The sequence below is a fragment of the Notechis scutatus genome, chromosome 2, assembly GCF_049901735.1.
Source record: "Notechis scutatus isolate UNSWTSFEM ecotype Mainland chromosome 2, rNotScu1.2, whole genome shotgun sequence".
In the NCBI taxonomy this organism is placed as follows: Eukaryota; Metazoa; Chordata; class Lepidosauria; order Squamata; family Elapidae; genus Notechis; species Notechis scutatus.
Window position 1 is genome coordinate 150,366,752 of NC_142010.1, and position 16,800 is coordinate 150,383,551.

Sequence of the window (16,800 nt, forward strand, 5' to 3'; positions counted from 1 at the left end):
GGACTGAAAACCAGTTCAATTATATGTTTTATTTATTGTTCTAATCACCCCATTTTATCTGATTAGTTTCAGTTATAGTTGATGAAGATGATTCAGTTATAGTTCTAAAGGTTGCACATTATCAAAATCTCAAGAGCACCTCTGATATGAGAGGTATTTATAATTTAGCATCCATTACTATTTTATCATTTGAAAGGAAGGTCATGAGGAATGTTTTCTTTGTAGTCAGAGGGATAGAGGGGGAAAAAAGAAAACAAATGGCACTCTTGTCAACTTGAATCTCCTCAAATAAAATGATTAGTTACTGGATTGGATTTATATCCCATTTCCTCCAGGGGTTTAAGGTGATTTACACAGTTCTCCCTCCTCCAATTTTTCCCCACAATAACAATGTGAGGTAAATTGACAAGAAAAACTCTATTTATGTCACCAGTAAGGCTGAGCCTCTAGCCTAACATTGTGAGAGGCAAATGGCTGAGGCACATTTTTCCTCTAACAACTTAAGATGATGTAAACCAAAAATGCCTTGAGGGGAGAACGAAAGATGTTTCTGCAGGAAAAAGATCCAGGTCTTCTCCCCTGAAAGTCAATAGGAACCATCAATCTCAACTGAAAATGGACAGGGTGCAAAATGATAACACAGGGTTTATTCCCATGTTACAACCTCACCATGATCTTTGTCCAGGATTCCACATCACTCTCATCCGATCTCTATGCCTTGGGTGAAGCCATATATCACCCAGAAGTTCCTGGCAATCTCCACAATGAAGATGGTAGTCACATGAACAGATCAATTGCCTTAAACTGGCTTAAAAGGTTCACCGAAAAATGATTCTGGTGAGCAAGCAGATGCTTCTGTGTATGAAAACAATCTGCAAATGCAAGATTGGTCACCTTCTAGGACTAGGTGATAGACTCTAAATCCCATCCAAAGTCAAGAGAGCCAACTCTCTGTGGCTTTTTAGGCAGACGTGAAGCTATACTGCCATAATCCACGGAAGTTTCCTCTTGCCCTCTTGGCTGATATCCTTCCTGGGCATTAAAAAAAATAGCATTTCATGGTGAGAAACAGCTACACAGCTGTTCTTTCCGATGAATACAAACTTGATTTTAAAGTACTCCCACTCCTCAGACATTGTAAAATTAATTACATTTCTGCTCAATCCCAGGGACTAGAGAACATATAAAAGGCATAAGGGTTCACCAAGCACCTTCCAATGTCCTTTTAACGCTAAAATTAGTTCTAAAATACGCAAGCATGTTCTAAAATAAAAGGCTTTGGCCATTATGAGGAAGCATAAAATGATGAGTGGAAGAACAAACTGTAGCAGCTCTGAGGACATGAAAGCAGCTCTGGAGAATGTCTTTTTGTTATGACAGAAAAGACTCAAAGGTTAGTAGCCTGGGCATGTTCTAGAAGGCTGTTAACAGGAGTTGAAAGAACCACAAAATGGAGACTCAGTGCTGGCCTCCAGGAAACGATGGAACAGCAAGGACTATGGACCGAAAAGAGACAGAAGGTGGGAGGGGGAGAGAGAAAATCTGCAGTTAGTTAAAATAGGCAACTCAATGTCTGATCTGGTATCAGTTAACAGTGGCATTCCTCAGGGCAGTGTCCTAGGAGGATCTTCTCCTGATTTACATAAATGACTTATGTGATCAACATAAAATACTTGTGTCAGAGGTGGTATTCAACAGGTTCTGACTAGTTCTGGAGAACTGGTAGCAGAAATTTTTAGTTTGGAGAATTGGCAAATACCAAATACTACCTCTTGACTGGAGATTTTACAGTATCCTTCCCCTGCCACGCCCACAGAACCGGTAGTAAAAAAAATCGAATCCCACGACTTGTGTTCTCTTTGCTGATTTATGTGAAATTCTTTAATGTTAGTGAAAATTCACTTGCTTTGCAAAATGACAACGATCACGTTTTTGAATGGTCATCCACTTGGCAACTTCAAATTTCAGTGAAGAAAAGTTGTTTTACATATTGGAAAACAAAACTAGAATATAAAGTGTAAGTTAGATGGTATTGAGCTAGGTCAAGTCTCCAAACGTGGAAACTTTAAGACTTGTGGACTTCAACTCCCAGAATTCTCCAGTCAACTGGCTGGAAAATTCTGGAGTTGAAGTCCACAAGTCTTAAAGTTGCCAAGTTTGCGGACCCCTGATCTAGGTTCTAGGAGATGACCCTCATTTTGTTAAGGACCTAGGTGTACTCATCTCTAACCATTTATGTTCTAAAGCTCATTGTAACAGCATTGCTAACGGAGTGCTAAAAGTTGTGAATTTAATTTTATGAAGTGTTTCCCCCACCCCCCTTGGAAATGCTCTATGGTTCACTAGAGCTTACAAAACGAAAAGAAATTAAAATGTGACAGGAACACCTCCAATGACACCCAGTTCTCTTTTACTACTCTTATCAATCATTTCCATGGTCCTTCCCCTAGTCATCCTAAGGAGGATCCTGAAGGTTTTTATGGCATACTTGAATATTTCATTGTGTGATCTAAGCAGAAACTGCTCATTTAGACTTTCCAAAACTTCTCATCAAGCTAATAATTGTTGTGAGGGTAGCAACCCCCCAATACATCTTTTTTTAAAAAAAAAAAAAAGGAAAAATAAACATAAAAGCAAGCTTAATTGCAGTCAGATTGAATAGTAGCTTCTCTCAGGTGTAACTGGATGAACATTCAAGTCTGCTAAATCATTATTATTTACTTGATTTGCATCCTGTCTTTCAGTTCAAATGCCAATCATGTTGGAAGTATAATTGAGAAACAAGCATAATTTGGAAGACGAGAAAATCTGCCATCTTTTTGATTAACAATGAGGGAAATACTGATAGCCATTAGACTAGTTCCCAGTGCCAGACTTCAAATGCAGCATTTGTGATGGGAATCCACTTAAAAAGCAACAGATGTGAAGCCACCAATGTGACTCAGATAAATCTAGGACAGAGGTTGAAGTCCACAAGTCATAAAAGGACCATAGTTTCCCCACCCCTAATCTAGAAGTCACCCACAACTATCCCTTCTCTAGAGCAGGGGTCTCCAACTGTGGCAACTTTAAGCCTGGAGGACTTCAACTCCCAGAATTCCCCAGCCAGCTCTGCTTAATATTACATCTTAGGAAAAGGACCGTTACAACCACCAAACACCCTTTCAACTGAAGCATGGAGGAAATTTAGGACCACCAATTACATGGAGGTGATTTAGGACCACCAAACTCTTATCCATTTCCACTTGCTTTTTCTGACACAAGGAGCAGGTAATTTGACTCTTTTGTGAAGCTGGACAGTCTGTGTCTGCTTCCTGTTTCCATAACCGTCAGCCGTTTTATCACCGAGAAATTAAACCCTCAGCTAAGTTTGAAAAGGTGAGAAGACTTCATTGGATGACAAGTCAAAGTTGGCCTTCTAACCAGAAGAAAGGTGGTTACTTATGCCACTTTACTATTTAGCGATTCTTGAGGTAACTTACAGTATGCAATCAAAATCAACCATAGAATTACCATAAAAACAGTCTAACTGAAGACCTCCTCTGACACAAGTCTCTTCAAAAAGAGAGTTGTCTTCTCGTTTTCCAAATGCCAAGCAAGTGGGGGTAAACTTAATCCTAAGGGGCACACTGTTCCAGCCATGTCATTCCCTGGGTTCCCATCCCCTAATCACTTGAGGTAAGATACCCTTTCCTGTTTACTCAGCCTTCCAATTACAGAGAGCAGAAAAAGAAACAAAGTAAAACCCAGCTCTGGGTAAAGTAAAACTCAGCAGCACCTCACACCACGAGCCCTCAAGAGGATGAATTTCATGCAGAACTGTGGTGCAATACTGCCACCACATGGCAAGAGGCTGAACTTCGCTTCCAACAAATTGCTAGAAAGACCAAGTGTTAACCTATCTGAATGAAGCAATAACCTAGTGATATTATTTAAAAAATATTTTTATTTCCATTTGTCAAATTATGTATTCATATTTACACAACTGTAAAGTTTTCATATTTATATAGGTTTGAGCATTTATAGTTATCAAATTACATCAGTTTCAGAATTTTGGGGGATGTTAGCAATCCCAGACAATTGTTTTTAAAGTATGAATATTTATTAGAAATCTACCAATGAGAATTGAAATTATATCTTACATTGGTCTACAAAGAGGAAGCCTCAGAAATGAAAGTAACTAAATTTTACCAGAACTGGGTCACCAATAAAGGAAAATTAAGTCCCGAGTATTAATTAGCTCCAGATTCCAAGATACAGCTTCAGGTCAAAATTGCATCAAAATAATTCAAAATTACGAGGGGGTATGTGCGATTATATTCCATAACTTTTCTGCAAAATGTGACATAGCAATGAGAATGGTGCCACACCAATTATTATGAATTTATATTTTTGTTGATACCAATAACATAACTTTCCATTCATTTATTGTTTTTTCATGTAACATTTTCATGCTTTTTGCATGAAAGACTGACAAGCTCTAACATCAGATTCTATCTTTATTCAGTTCCATCTTTATTCGGCATCTAAATAAACTGTGCTTTTTGGCTTTTCTCTTGTGAACTGCAGTAGAATCATCTTCAAGGGAGATTCCAGCAGTAATTTGTATATCATAAGGGATCAGATATGCATAAAAATCTTACTTTGGTTAGTTTACATTCCCCGAGCTTGTAATGTGCTCCACATAAACATGGGTGGAAAAAAATTATTTATTATCAGCAACTGTTTGAAACAAAAGAGAGAGGAATTACAAGATAATGAAACAAACTTTGTCTTACAATTAAGTCCATCAGATAAATGAGAGCTAGAAACCTCCAAGGAATATTTTATTGATCAAAACATTTTAAAAGTTCAACAATGTGGAGATGCAATAAGTGAGTAACACTCAAACAGCCATAAAACTATATAAGAGTAACAGGAAAGTAGAAGAACTCAAAGAGGAGAACTGGAAGCTCAATTCAAAGCAAGCCAAAGGGGAGGGAAGTAGAGGCTGAAGTGGCCCCAAACACAACATACAAACATACATTTGCGCGCGCGCGCGCGCGCGCACACACACACACACACACAAGCTGTCCCAGTTAAATTCAACTTCCTTCTTCTTCCAAAGATACCAGAAAGAGGCCTAAACTAGAGATGTGGCCTTGATTTCATCACATTATATGGACACAGGCAGTAGTAGCTTTTTAGGTCGGGAAGGGAGTATTGAAGTCCATGGTACTTAGGTACACCAGCCAATTTATCAGTGAAGGTTTTTCCTGTGGGGGCTGCAAGAAAGAAGAGATTTAGAAGTCAGGCGTGAAGAATAAAAGAACATAGGAAATCCTAAAACTGAAGTTTTATATCTGGGCACATGAATAAATGTCCTCTTTTCTGCAAGGTGGACCATTCACAGCATGTTGTTACTGCTTAAATAGAAAATATGTAGCCCTCCTTGAGCTCTTATATAGCCGTATTTCAGAGCTCTGTGATCTGGGGCTTCCTTCTAAAAGTGCTAAGGCAAGATCTAAAAATAAAACCAGAAAATAGAAATGGAATTGCCTGAGGCAGGAGTGGGAAATTAGTGTTCCTTCAGATGTTGGGGAAACACAGTGACAAGCAGACCCAGACAGTGTTGCAAAGGCTGCTATGTCTTTTTTTTTTTTAAGTTCAGCAAGACCAAGAATGTTATGGTTTCTTCGTCCCAGTGAATTATCACTGTCTTTAAAAAAAAAAATCTCAGCATCTTAACATCACTAATAGCTGTTATTTCAATCCCCTCCTTGGTTTCTGGGCTCGATTTGTTTCTTTTGAATGATGGGCAACTAAGAGGCAAGGAGAATCACCCTCAACAGAGACAGAAGCAAAAGAATCTTGAATGGGTGAGGCTGTGTGGCATTCAACCTCACCATGACATTTCTGAAATATCTCTTTAACTTTTGAGAAGTTTAAATCTATTTCCAGGCCAAGTTTAAAGGCCTTGAGATCCTTTGCCAGAAGGTAAAGCTGTGACAGCCGAGTACTAACCTTGTAGGAAGTCACATCAACTGTGCCTTGTTGAGTCTTTATTGAAAGAAGACGAACCTGCCCATTGTCTGGGTATCCTGATTCCACGTAGAGGCTGCAAGTTGATGAAGGCTTCAAGTAATGGAGCAGCCTCTTCTCCGGCTGCCAATCAATTGCAAAACTGGGGAGGGGAGAGAGGAGAAAAGGTTCAAATATCAGAGAGAATGAGGGAAAGGGCGGGGTGTCTCTGCTTAGCATAGCATGCCTCATGAGAATGGCATGACAGCAAACATACATGACTGCAATTCTCAAAGTACAGGTAGTCCTCGGCTTACGACCATAACTGAGCACCATTTTTTTTGGTTGCTAAGCAAGACAGTTAAGTGAGTTCTGCCCCATTTTACGATCTTTCTTGCCACAGTTAAGTGAATCCCTGCCGTTGTTTAAGTTAGTAACACCGTTGTTAAGTGAATCTGGCTTCCCCATTGACTTTGCTTGTCAGAAGGTCAAAAAAAGGGTGATCCGGTGATCCCAGGATATTGCAACCGTTATAAATAGGAGTCAATTGCCAAGTGTTTGAATGGTGATCATGTGATCAAGGCGATTCTGCAACGGTCGTGTTCAAATGGTCATAGATCATTTTTTTCAGTGCCATTATATGGTCACTAAATGAACTACTGTAAGTCGAGGATTACCTGTATGGGATTGGGCCTATGCCAGGAGTCCTCAAGTTTATATTATATTATATTATATTATATTATATTATATTATATTATATTATATTATATTATATTATATTATATTATATTATATTATATTATTATATTATATTATTATATTATATTATTATATTATATTATAATTATAATTATATTAATTATATTAATTATATTAATTATATTATATTATATTATATTATATTATATTATATTATATTATATTAATTATATTATATTATTATATTATAGAGTTATGCACCTTCAAGTCAGTCTTGATGCCAGGCGACTACCTGGATTAATCCCTGCAATTTTCTAGTATTTCGGAAGTGGTTTGCCTTCACCTTCTTCTTCCTGGGCTGAGGAAGAGGGATTGACCCAAAGGCTACCTACCTGGTTCTGGGCCCACCCAAGGCAGGACTAGAATCACGTTCTCCTGGTTTCTAGCCCACTACCTTAACAGCCAGACCAGACTGTTTCTCCCAAGTCTTTCAAACCCAACTGAAAACGTGAGGCTGCACAATAAGCGGCCACAGGGACCTGGAGAGTCACAAAGAATAAGAAAAAGAGGACCTTGAAAAAAAAGAGGACAAAATGGCCTCCCTGATATAGACAGCTTCTTAAAGCAGCTGACTCATTCTCAGTTCGTCATCTTGGAATACAGCCTTACAGCAGCTGGTCAGCTATTAAATCTTCATTACCTTAACCCTTACTATTGATGAAAGTTCTGTATCCTTGATTTGAAACCAATTATTTTCTTCCACACTTTGTTTTTAGGCAGAAGGAAGATATTAACCTCAGTCACTTGAACTGTGTGTGTTTTATGAGAGGTAGAGTCAGTGACTTTCTCTGGGGCCATTTTGTAAAAAAAAAAAAAAAAGGCAGAATATCCATTTTTATCTAGAATATCTAGGAGCATTTGCCATAAGCCAGTTTGCTGTAGTGATTAAGGTGTTGACCTAGAAATCAGGAGACTGCGAGTTCTAATCCTGCCATAGAGACATGAAACCCAGCTGGGTGACTTGACCCAGTCACGTATTCTCACCTCACAGGGTTGTTGTTGTGGGGAAAATAGGAGATAGTATTATATATGTTTGCTGCCTTATTTATTAAAGTAATAATAAAGTTGGGGTAAACATCTAATAAATAATTAATAAAACACATTTCTGGAAGAAGGCAGAGCTTCACTCTCAATCTTGTACCCAACACTTTTTAAGTAGAGAACCCCTGGGGATGAAACTAAAACCTGCTACAAGCTTAGCTAGGAATAAAGCTGTAATTTATGTTTTATTTTATTTTAGAAAACTTATATTGCTGCCTATTCGCCCAGGGTGACTCAAGGCGGCTTACACAAATATAAAAACATCATATAAAAAGAAAAAGAAAAATAATAATAAAATTATATAACTCACTCCCATCCCAACATTTATACAATTTAATGGGCTCCATCCCACTCTGGGTTCCTCAGGCCCTCTGGCAGAGCAACGTCTTCAGCACTTTCCGGAAGAGTATTAGAGTGGGGGCCATTCTAATCTCGGGGGGAATGATGTTCCAGAGAGAGGGAGCCACCATGGAGAAGGCCCTTCTTCTGGGTCCCACCAGGTGTATTTCTTGCCTTCCCGTTCTGGTGGTTGGGTAGATGTGACCGGCAAGAGACAGTCCCCTCAGATAACCTGGTCTCAAGCGATGAAGTGCTTTAAAAGTGACAACCAGCACCGTGAATTGCACCCAGAAGCAAAGTGGCAACCAATGCAGTTCCCGCAGGAGAGGTGATACATGTGCACAACAAGATCTGCAAAAAAACCATGCGGGCCACTGCATTTTGCACCAACTGAAGCTTCCAGATGCTCTTCGGGGGGAGCCCCATGTAGAATTCATCACATCCAAGGGCTGAGCTATCTCTTACCCCTTTCCCAACATGCAACGCTCAGAACCTTCCCTAGATCACCTTGGGCCCTGTGCAGCAACACAAACGAAGGTGCTCACCAGTTCTGCAGCATCTTGATCTCAGCCAAAAGCTGTGCTTGTTGGGAATAGCTGCGCTGCAACTCCAAGAGGACCCCTTTGATGGTGCTGCAAGTTCCCAGAGGAATTTCATCAGGGAGAAGGAAAGAAGGGTTGCCACTCTAATATGGAGAAGGGAGAAAGATCAGGCTGGTGTTCTGAGCGCCCTAAAATCCAGCAGAACTCACTTCCCGCTTTTCTCACCTCCAAAGTGACGTTGCCATCCTCCCCCCAGTGTAAATGCAACTTCAGACAACGACCGGCCGAAATCTCAGGATAGGGTTGAGAAGTCAGCTCCACCTCCATGTCATTCTCTGAGACACAGATCACCTTCACCCCTTGCAAACTCTCCAAAAGGCATCGGAAATCAGAGACCCTGGGTATAAGTAAATAATAAAATAATCAAAGCACAAAGTCCACAATAGGCAAGGGAGAAAAAGAAAAGCTAATTCTTAAGATCATTCAGAGTGGAGGGCTTAGGTGGATTCTCTCTCCGCCCCCCGCCCCCCCCCCACATACACACTTTTAAACAAACAGAAATCCAAGCTTTGCAATCTGCTACACCATTTTGTTTAACTGAGCAGTTACAAATAACTACAAAAATAAAGCTCAGAGCCTTATCTAGCAACTTCTCTGGCTTTCTGGAATGAAAGTAGATAACATTCCCACAATTTCAAGCACCTATCGCTTTTATCTGCAATTCAGATTGTATGCAGTGATTTCTCCAAAATAGCTGTAAAGGCTATGAACAATGAAATAATGCACATATTTCCCTTTCTGCCAGGATGTGCGTTTTTTTGCCCCATTGCCTCACCATCCCTGAAAATCCCTCTTACATCTGCAATTACCAATGCCCTACTTTGTTTTTTTGTTGAATAGCACGTGTAAGTGCACTAACGTGCCTATCATCCCTGTCACATTTTTTTTTTTTTAATTATTTTGCTTGTTCGAATTTGTAATTTTCGTTTGGCGAATAGACATTAAACTCTCCCATTTCTCTCTCCTCACCTCTGCATTTTCTCTTGCCAGATCCTGGCTTGGCTCTCTTGTTCCCCAACCTCTGCCTGCAAGCATTCCAATTCCTTCTGCTGTTTCTGCAACCTGCCCTGAAATTCGGCAACCTGTTGCTCTAGTTCCTGCTGTCGCTCTCTCAGGAGCTCCTGCGAGAGGGGAGGAAGCGGGGGGTGCGGGCGCAACAAGAAGCCAAAACAAGCCAATGAGTTTCCACCGGCTGCTCTGAAAGAACCGTGATGCGGTTAATTCATCTTAACAGCCATACCTGTTCTTTCAGGTGCCTCTTCTGGGCATTCCTTGCTTTTTCCTCTATCTCTTCTTTCTATCAAGGAAGTACAAAATTAGAATTAAGGAGATCCCATAGAAGAGAACGTCTACTGCTCAGGGTTGGACTACGGAGTCCTTGACGCCCTCCAAGCCACGGCTGTTTGCTTGCAGAGATTTCACCACCTAACTCAGGGGTGGGCAAACTTTTTGGCTCGGGGGCCTCATTGACTTTTAAAATTTGACAGACGGGTCGGGTCAGCACAAGATACGATACATATAAAAAAACTGCAAAATCTCCGCAAAATCAAGTCACTGCGCCTAATGCGCCACCTGGTGTCGAAATGCCTGTCATTACAAGTCAAAATCAAATGAATGCAATCATTCAAATCAAACCTTAATTCTGTACCAATCTTCGGCGGGCCGGATTAAAAAAGACCAACGGGCCGGATGTGGCCCGCGGGCCGTAGTTTGCCCACCCCTGACCTAACTAGATAACGCTGTCAGGGCTGCAACTGGTAATGTTTCCTAGCTGAATAACAAGATGTCAGCACAAGCAGTGGGATCCTATCTGTTCCACTACCGGTTTGGGGATCGCGCATGCACCTAACAGCTTTCCACACACCAGCGGAGGCCTGCGATGCCAATCCGCTGAGAGGATAAAGAAAAGCGCAGGGGGCAGGTGGCAGAGCCGATCCTGTGCTTTTCTCTTCCTTCTCCTGTCAGGTTGATGCCTTTTTCCTCCTCTCAGCTGATTGTCGGGGGCTTTTTTTACTACCGGTTTGGCCAAACCAATAGCGTACCACCACTGTGTCAGCACTGATTATGTTAGCTAGTTGGGTAATGAAGTGTCTGCAAGCAAACAACCAATCTTAGAGACCACCAAGGACTCCATGGAATGAATAGAATCAGCTGGGACAAGATAACCTTTATTGTCATTTTTTTTTTTTTTACTGTGGGCACACAATAAAAATGAAATTCTGTTGCCTCCTCTCAAAAGTGCACACAAACATAAAACACATATAGACATGCTACATACACATATATACCAACACCTTTACATATAAATGCATGTAAGTATTAATCACTGTCTATCCTGAATACATAGCAGAAAGAAGAAGCTTGAGGGCTTATTATTTTTATTATTAGTTATTAAAATTATATTGCCGCGTATTCGCCCAGGGCTCACAAGGTTGATACGGACTGAATCTAGATGTTTTGCTTCAGATACTGTTATATTCTGGGCCACGGATCATTATTGGGCCTTGAGCCATTTGGAATCGGGCCGCAGAAGTGGTGGGCAAGGGCGCATGCACATCCCCACTTGCGCGAGCAGCAGGAAAATGCATGCGTGCGCACACTTTCATGGGAGCAGGTGCGTGCTTGTCCGCCACTTGTGCAAATGGAGCTGCGCCGTGCGTGCACACTTACTCACCACTCAATCGGAACCATCCCTTCTCCATCCCCCCCCCCAACAGTCCACAAACCTGGAAAGGATGGGGAACTCTGCATTATGCATATTGTTCTGCAGATATAGAAAAACCCCATCATTCACCCCATCATAACTGAACCTGCCTGTAATCTAATGGGCTCACATGATTTTATTTCTGCTTCCGGCAAGAAAGACAATTGAATCATTCACCTTCTTTCTCCGACTAGTCAAACCTGCATAAAATATAATCTGGCATTTTTGTGAAGGCTAGCCCGTTGATAATAAGCAAATCATTTCCATTGCCGGTTGGGACTCTGCAACCCAATCCTAGCTAGGCTTCTCCAGAAGGATGCTCCATGGAATTCAGTTGGGTATAGGCTCAAGTTAACGGACCTAACAGGCTCCAATGGAAATAAATTGGCAGGCAGGCTTGTCATGTTCAGCTCTGCTCTCCATTTTAAAGATTGCTGCTTTTAATTAGCACAGTCCTTTGAAGATTACCTTTAAGTATTCACTGAAACCAACGTTTTCTCAGTTCTCAGCATCCTCCGAGCCTCTGTGGCGCAGTAGTTAGAGTGCAGTACTGCAACCTACTTCTGCTGCCTACTGGCTGCCTGCAATTTGGCAGTTCAAATCCCACCAGGCTCAAGGTTGACTCAGCCTTTCATCCTTCCAAGGTGGGTAAAATGAGGACCCAGATTGTTGGGGGCAATAGGCTGACTCTGTAAACTGCTTAGAGAGGGCTGTAAAGTGGTATATAAGTCTAAGTGCTATTGCTATCCTGGCTGGGAACTTTTGGGAGTTGAAGCTCACACATCTTAAAGTGGCTGAAATTGAGAAAGACGGATCTAAACAGAACAGCAGGATAGATAGATAGATAGATAGATAGATAGATAGATAGATAGATAGATAGATAGATAGATAGATAGATAGATATAAAGTTGTGCAATATTTAAATATTCTAGATATCTTGGGTGCTGGAAAATATTTGACCATCACTTTGAACCTCAACCATCTCTCCCCCCCATATCACTCGCAAGTGAGAATAGAACCTTTGCTTGGTAGCGCTGCAGAGCCTCCTCCAAAAGCCGAGCCCGGCTCTGTACCTCCTCCTGTTTGGCCAGTATCTGAGGCACAGCCCCCTTGATAGCCTCTACCTGCTGCTGGTAATCTGCTTTGAGTGCCTTCCATTGCTTTTTGGCTTCTTCCATCTCTTTCCCTGCAAGAGACCACCATCTGTTTTTGAGCACTGAAGTAGCTCAGGAGCATCCAGATGTCAGCTGGGGTTTTCAAACTACCCATAACCAAGAGAGATACATTGGTGGAAAATAACATTCTTAACAAGATGGGGCTATTGAGGCCTGTCATGTAGTTCCGTAAAAAAAAATCAGAAAATAAAATACAAGCTGAATAGTCAAGACCTTGTTGATGATCCAAACTCTGTCAAGGACCTTGGAGTACTCATTTCTAATGACCTAAGTGCTAGAGCCCACTGTAACTACATAGCCAAAAAGGCGTTAAGAGTTGTTAACCTAATCCTACGTAGCTTTTTCTCTGGTAATATTACACTACTAACTAGGGCATACAAAACATTTGCTAGACCAATACTTGAATACAGCTCATCAGTCTGGAACCCGTATTACGTATCTGATATTAACACAGTTGAGAAAGTCTAGAAATATTTCACAAGAAGAGTTCTACACTCCTCTACTCGTTGTAGAATACCTTATGCCACCAGACTTGAAATTCTAGACCTAGAAAACCTAGAACTACGCCGCCTTCAGTCCGATCTAAGTATAGTATATAAAATTAATTATACATTGCAATGTCCTACCTGTCAATGAATACTTCAGCTTCAACCATAACAATACAAGAGCAAACAATAGATATAAACTCAAGGTAAACCGCACCAAACCTGACTGCAGAAAATACGACTTCAGCAACAGAGTGGTCAATGTCTGGAATACTCTACCTGACTCTGTGGTTTCTTCCCCAAACCCCAAAAACATTAACTTTAGACTGTCTACTATTGACCTCACCCCTTTCCTAAGAGGTCTGTAGGGGGCGTGCATAAGCGCACCAACGTGCCTACTGTCCCTGTCCTATTGTTTCTTTTTTATTTTTCTTATATGTATCCATTTCATGTATCCATAACTATGTTTATACTTATACCTGTTATCTTATAATTGCTTGACAAATAAAATAAAAAAAATAAAATATTTCTGATAACGGAAGCAGTACATTTCTCAGTTTGCTGGGTAGAATGCTACTGCTTTCTTGACTGCTTGGGACTTCACAAAAGGATTTGACTGGCCGGCAAAGAAACAAAATTTTGAACGAGAGAAGCCTGTCGTCTGATCCAGAATGGATCTTCTCACAGACATGCTTCCAATCTTCCAGGAAGGATTGGATGTTCATTTAGTCAGGGTTAAATCAACATGTATAATATGTGAACGCACAACAGTTGAATAAAAGTACACACAACTTGCTCAAAACCTTTCCTAGTCCTCCAAAATTGTCTTGAAAGGCTTCATTTTTAACATGCTATTGTCAAACAGAAACACTCTTATCCAGACCACATCTGCATCACCCACTGCATGCAATCTGCTGAGCCCGGATACTCACGAACAGTAGAGTCAGAGGCATCCTGGATGCGAGGGGCAGAGTCAAGAAAATCCAGAAGGAATTTAAGCACTTGGAGTTGGGTGTACATCAACTTCTGAGTCTTCCTAGTGTTCTGGAAAACATGTTCCAAAAGTGGGAATGGAACTAGCCCTTACGAAACTTGGCCACGGTCATTCATCCAGAACTGAAGACAATATCTTAAAGGAAAAAGAGGCTATCACTCACCACTGTGTGCTCAGCCAAGACTTGGGCTGGTAATTCCAATTTCATTTCACTTGTGGTTTGATCCTCATACTTTAAAATATCATTGATCTGAGATAGAAGCCTGAAGAGGACATATAAATGAATGATATAAAGAAAATAGTCACTTCAAATCTTTAAATCTCTTAAAAATTTGCTATGGGGATTCTCTATACCAGGGGTCTTCAAACTTGACAGCTTGAAGACCTGTGGACTTCAACTCCCAGAATTCCTCCTCTAGTCATGTTAGCTCAAGAATTCTGGGAGCTGAAATCAAGTCTTAAACTTGCCAAGTTTGAAGACCCTTGTTCTATACAATCACCATCCTTTACATATGGAAACAAAGGCCATATAGTGTATGTCACCTCATCACATATGTGGGTGAGGCAGGATTTCTGTGATTTATCTACTTGAGGATTTAAAACTGTAATATGTCCTCATGCATTAATATGGCAGGAAAATGTGCTGTTAGTTTTCAGCAATTATGGCCAGAGGAACCTCTGAGGAAGTCAAAAAGAGAGCTGGGAAAAACCATGCCGATTGTCTACTACTGTTCTCGTGCATTAGATGTCACGCTTGCCACATTCTAACTGAAAGCAAAATCTAGAATATAATTTACACTATCCGGTGACTGCACAATGTACTAAGCATATGCAACAAGGAAACTTGTCTGTCCTTATTCCCAATGTCATTGTGAAACTCCCAGCCAGCTTCTGAGGCAGACTCGCTCTATTAAAAAAAATGGATTAACATATTTTTTTTAAAAATGCAGTAGCTAAAACTGTTTTTCACAAACAACTGGAAAAATATCAGAATACAGAATATCAGAATTGAAAGGGACTTTGGAGGTCTTCTATTCCAACTCCCTGCACAAGAGGATATTCTGGACAAATGGTGATCTAATCTCTTAGATTAATTTATCTCATTGCCAGAAAATTTCTGTTTAGTTCTTTTAGTTGAATCTTCCCTTGATAAATTTCCATATATTGCTTCTTGTCCTGCCTTCAGGTGCTTGGGAGAATACCTTGACCCCCTCTTCTTGGTCACAGCCCCTCAAATATTGGAAGACTGCTGATTGGAAGAATCAAAGAGATCTTTTCCTTTATAATTGTGGCGTTTCTCATTTTTACAAAATGCTACCTGCATCTCATTGTGAAAATAGGTGGAAAAAACAGTTTTGAGGCCACTTAACAATCCCAAAGCTATTGCAAGAAGAGAATACCAAAATATTAATGCTGTAATTTTAAGAGGATTAAATTATACTAATTTAATTAGATGAATGTAATGGAAGCAAAATAAACCTAATATAACTGATGCTTGATTTTTTTAAAAAAAGTAGTTTCTGCAAGAAATTTTGTAAAGATTTTAATGGAGATGTTGGCTTTTTTTCTTCTGCAACGGGATTATTTTAAAGATTCAAAGAATATTAAAGAATTCTTCCTGTTCTAAAAATAGGAGGAAGTATTATTCACAAGACCCCAGGATTTTTATTTTTCTACAGGAAGTGTTTTTTTTAAAGTTCCATCAAGTATCAAAGTTACGAAACTCCATATCTGTATTCTGGTGCTAGAAGTTTCAATATCTCCTTATCTAAGGGAGGTGATCCCAACGATATTTCGGTGCCAATCTCCATAATCTTACTAAGGAAGGAAGGCTCCCAAATGCGGCAGGAGTATATATATGGAAACCAGACATAGAAGAACGGAAGCCCTCTAAGCCCACAACCTAAAGTTGCCTAACTCTTTCGGTCTTTCTTCTGCAAGCTTATCAATGCTTCTCAACTTTGGGAACTTCAAGATCTACGGATTTCCAAATCCCAGAATTGTCAGCCGGGAATTCCTGGCTGGGAATTCTGGGAGCCGAACCTCACACATCTTGAAATTGCCATGATTGCAATAGCACTGCTTTTGATTTTTTTCCCCTACTTCGGGTAAAATTCCTCCCCCTGCAGGAAAACAGGGAACCGTCATTCGATCTCCACGTGAAAGAGATACGTGTACTTACTCCACCGCTGTCGCTTCCGCCTCCATCGTTTCTCCAACCGCAGCGTCCACGGACGATCGACTCATTGTTTAGAACTTCCCGCCTTTTTTTCAATGACTCTTCTTCCCAGAGCGTCCTGCCGAACTCACCAATCCGAGCTCGAAAGGCTAATAGGCCCCGCCCAGAAGATAGGTCCGCCCCTGGAGACCAAGCAAAGCTGGCTGAGGAATTCTGGGAGTTGAAGTCCACAAGTCTTAAAAGTTACCAAGGTTGGAGACCCCTGATCTAAACCACATTTTACATACAACTCAGCTGTACGTATAGTTTTAAAGTCCCCAGCTGTATATAATCAAAGCATGCGTTAAGTTTCAGACTTCCTCAATCAGCTGTTCTCTATGTACTGTGGACTGCAAATCCCATAAAGGCTGGGTGGAAGTGCTTAGCCCTAGTCGAATCCCTCAGGAGGAGATCTGTTTGGAAGAATCTGGTTTACTCCCTGTCAAAAGGGCATGGAATTACTGGCTCTCCATGTTTCTTCAA

General features: G+C 40.7%; 1 protein-coding gene across 1 annotated transcript; it reads right to left on the minus strand.

Annotated features, from left to right (window-relative positions):
• Positions 1–3,928: 3,928 nt before the first annotated feature.
• Positions 3,929–16,741, minus strand: ZWINT (ZW10 interacting kinetochore protein). The gene is made up of 10 exons (XM_087956707.1): positions 16,282–16,741; positions 14,263–14,362; positions 14,038–14,149; positions 12,465–12,631; positions 9,982–10,038; positions 9,711–9,862; positions 8,907–9,078; positions 8,685–8,824; positions 6,004–6,163; positions 3,929–5,264 (listed from the first exon to the last, which is right to left on the minus strand). The coding sequence occupies exons 1-10, from the start codon at positions 16,344–16,346 to the stop codon at positions 5,184–5,186; spliced, it is 1,206 nt and encodes a 401-aa protein (XP_087812833.1). The 5' UTR covers positions 16,347–16,741; the 3' UTR covers positions 3,929–5,183.
• Positions 16,742–16,800: the final 59 nt, after the last annotated feature.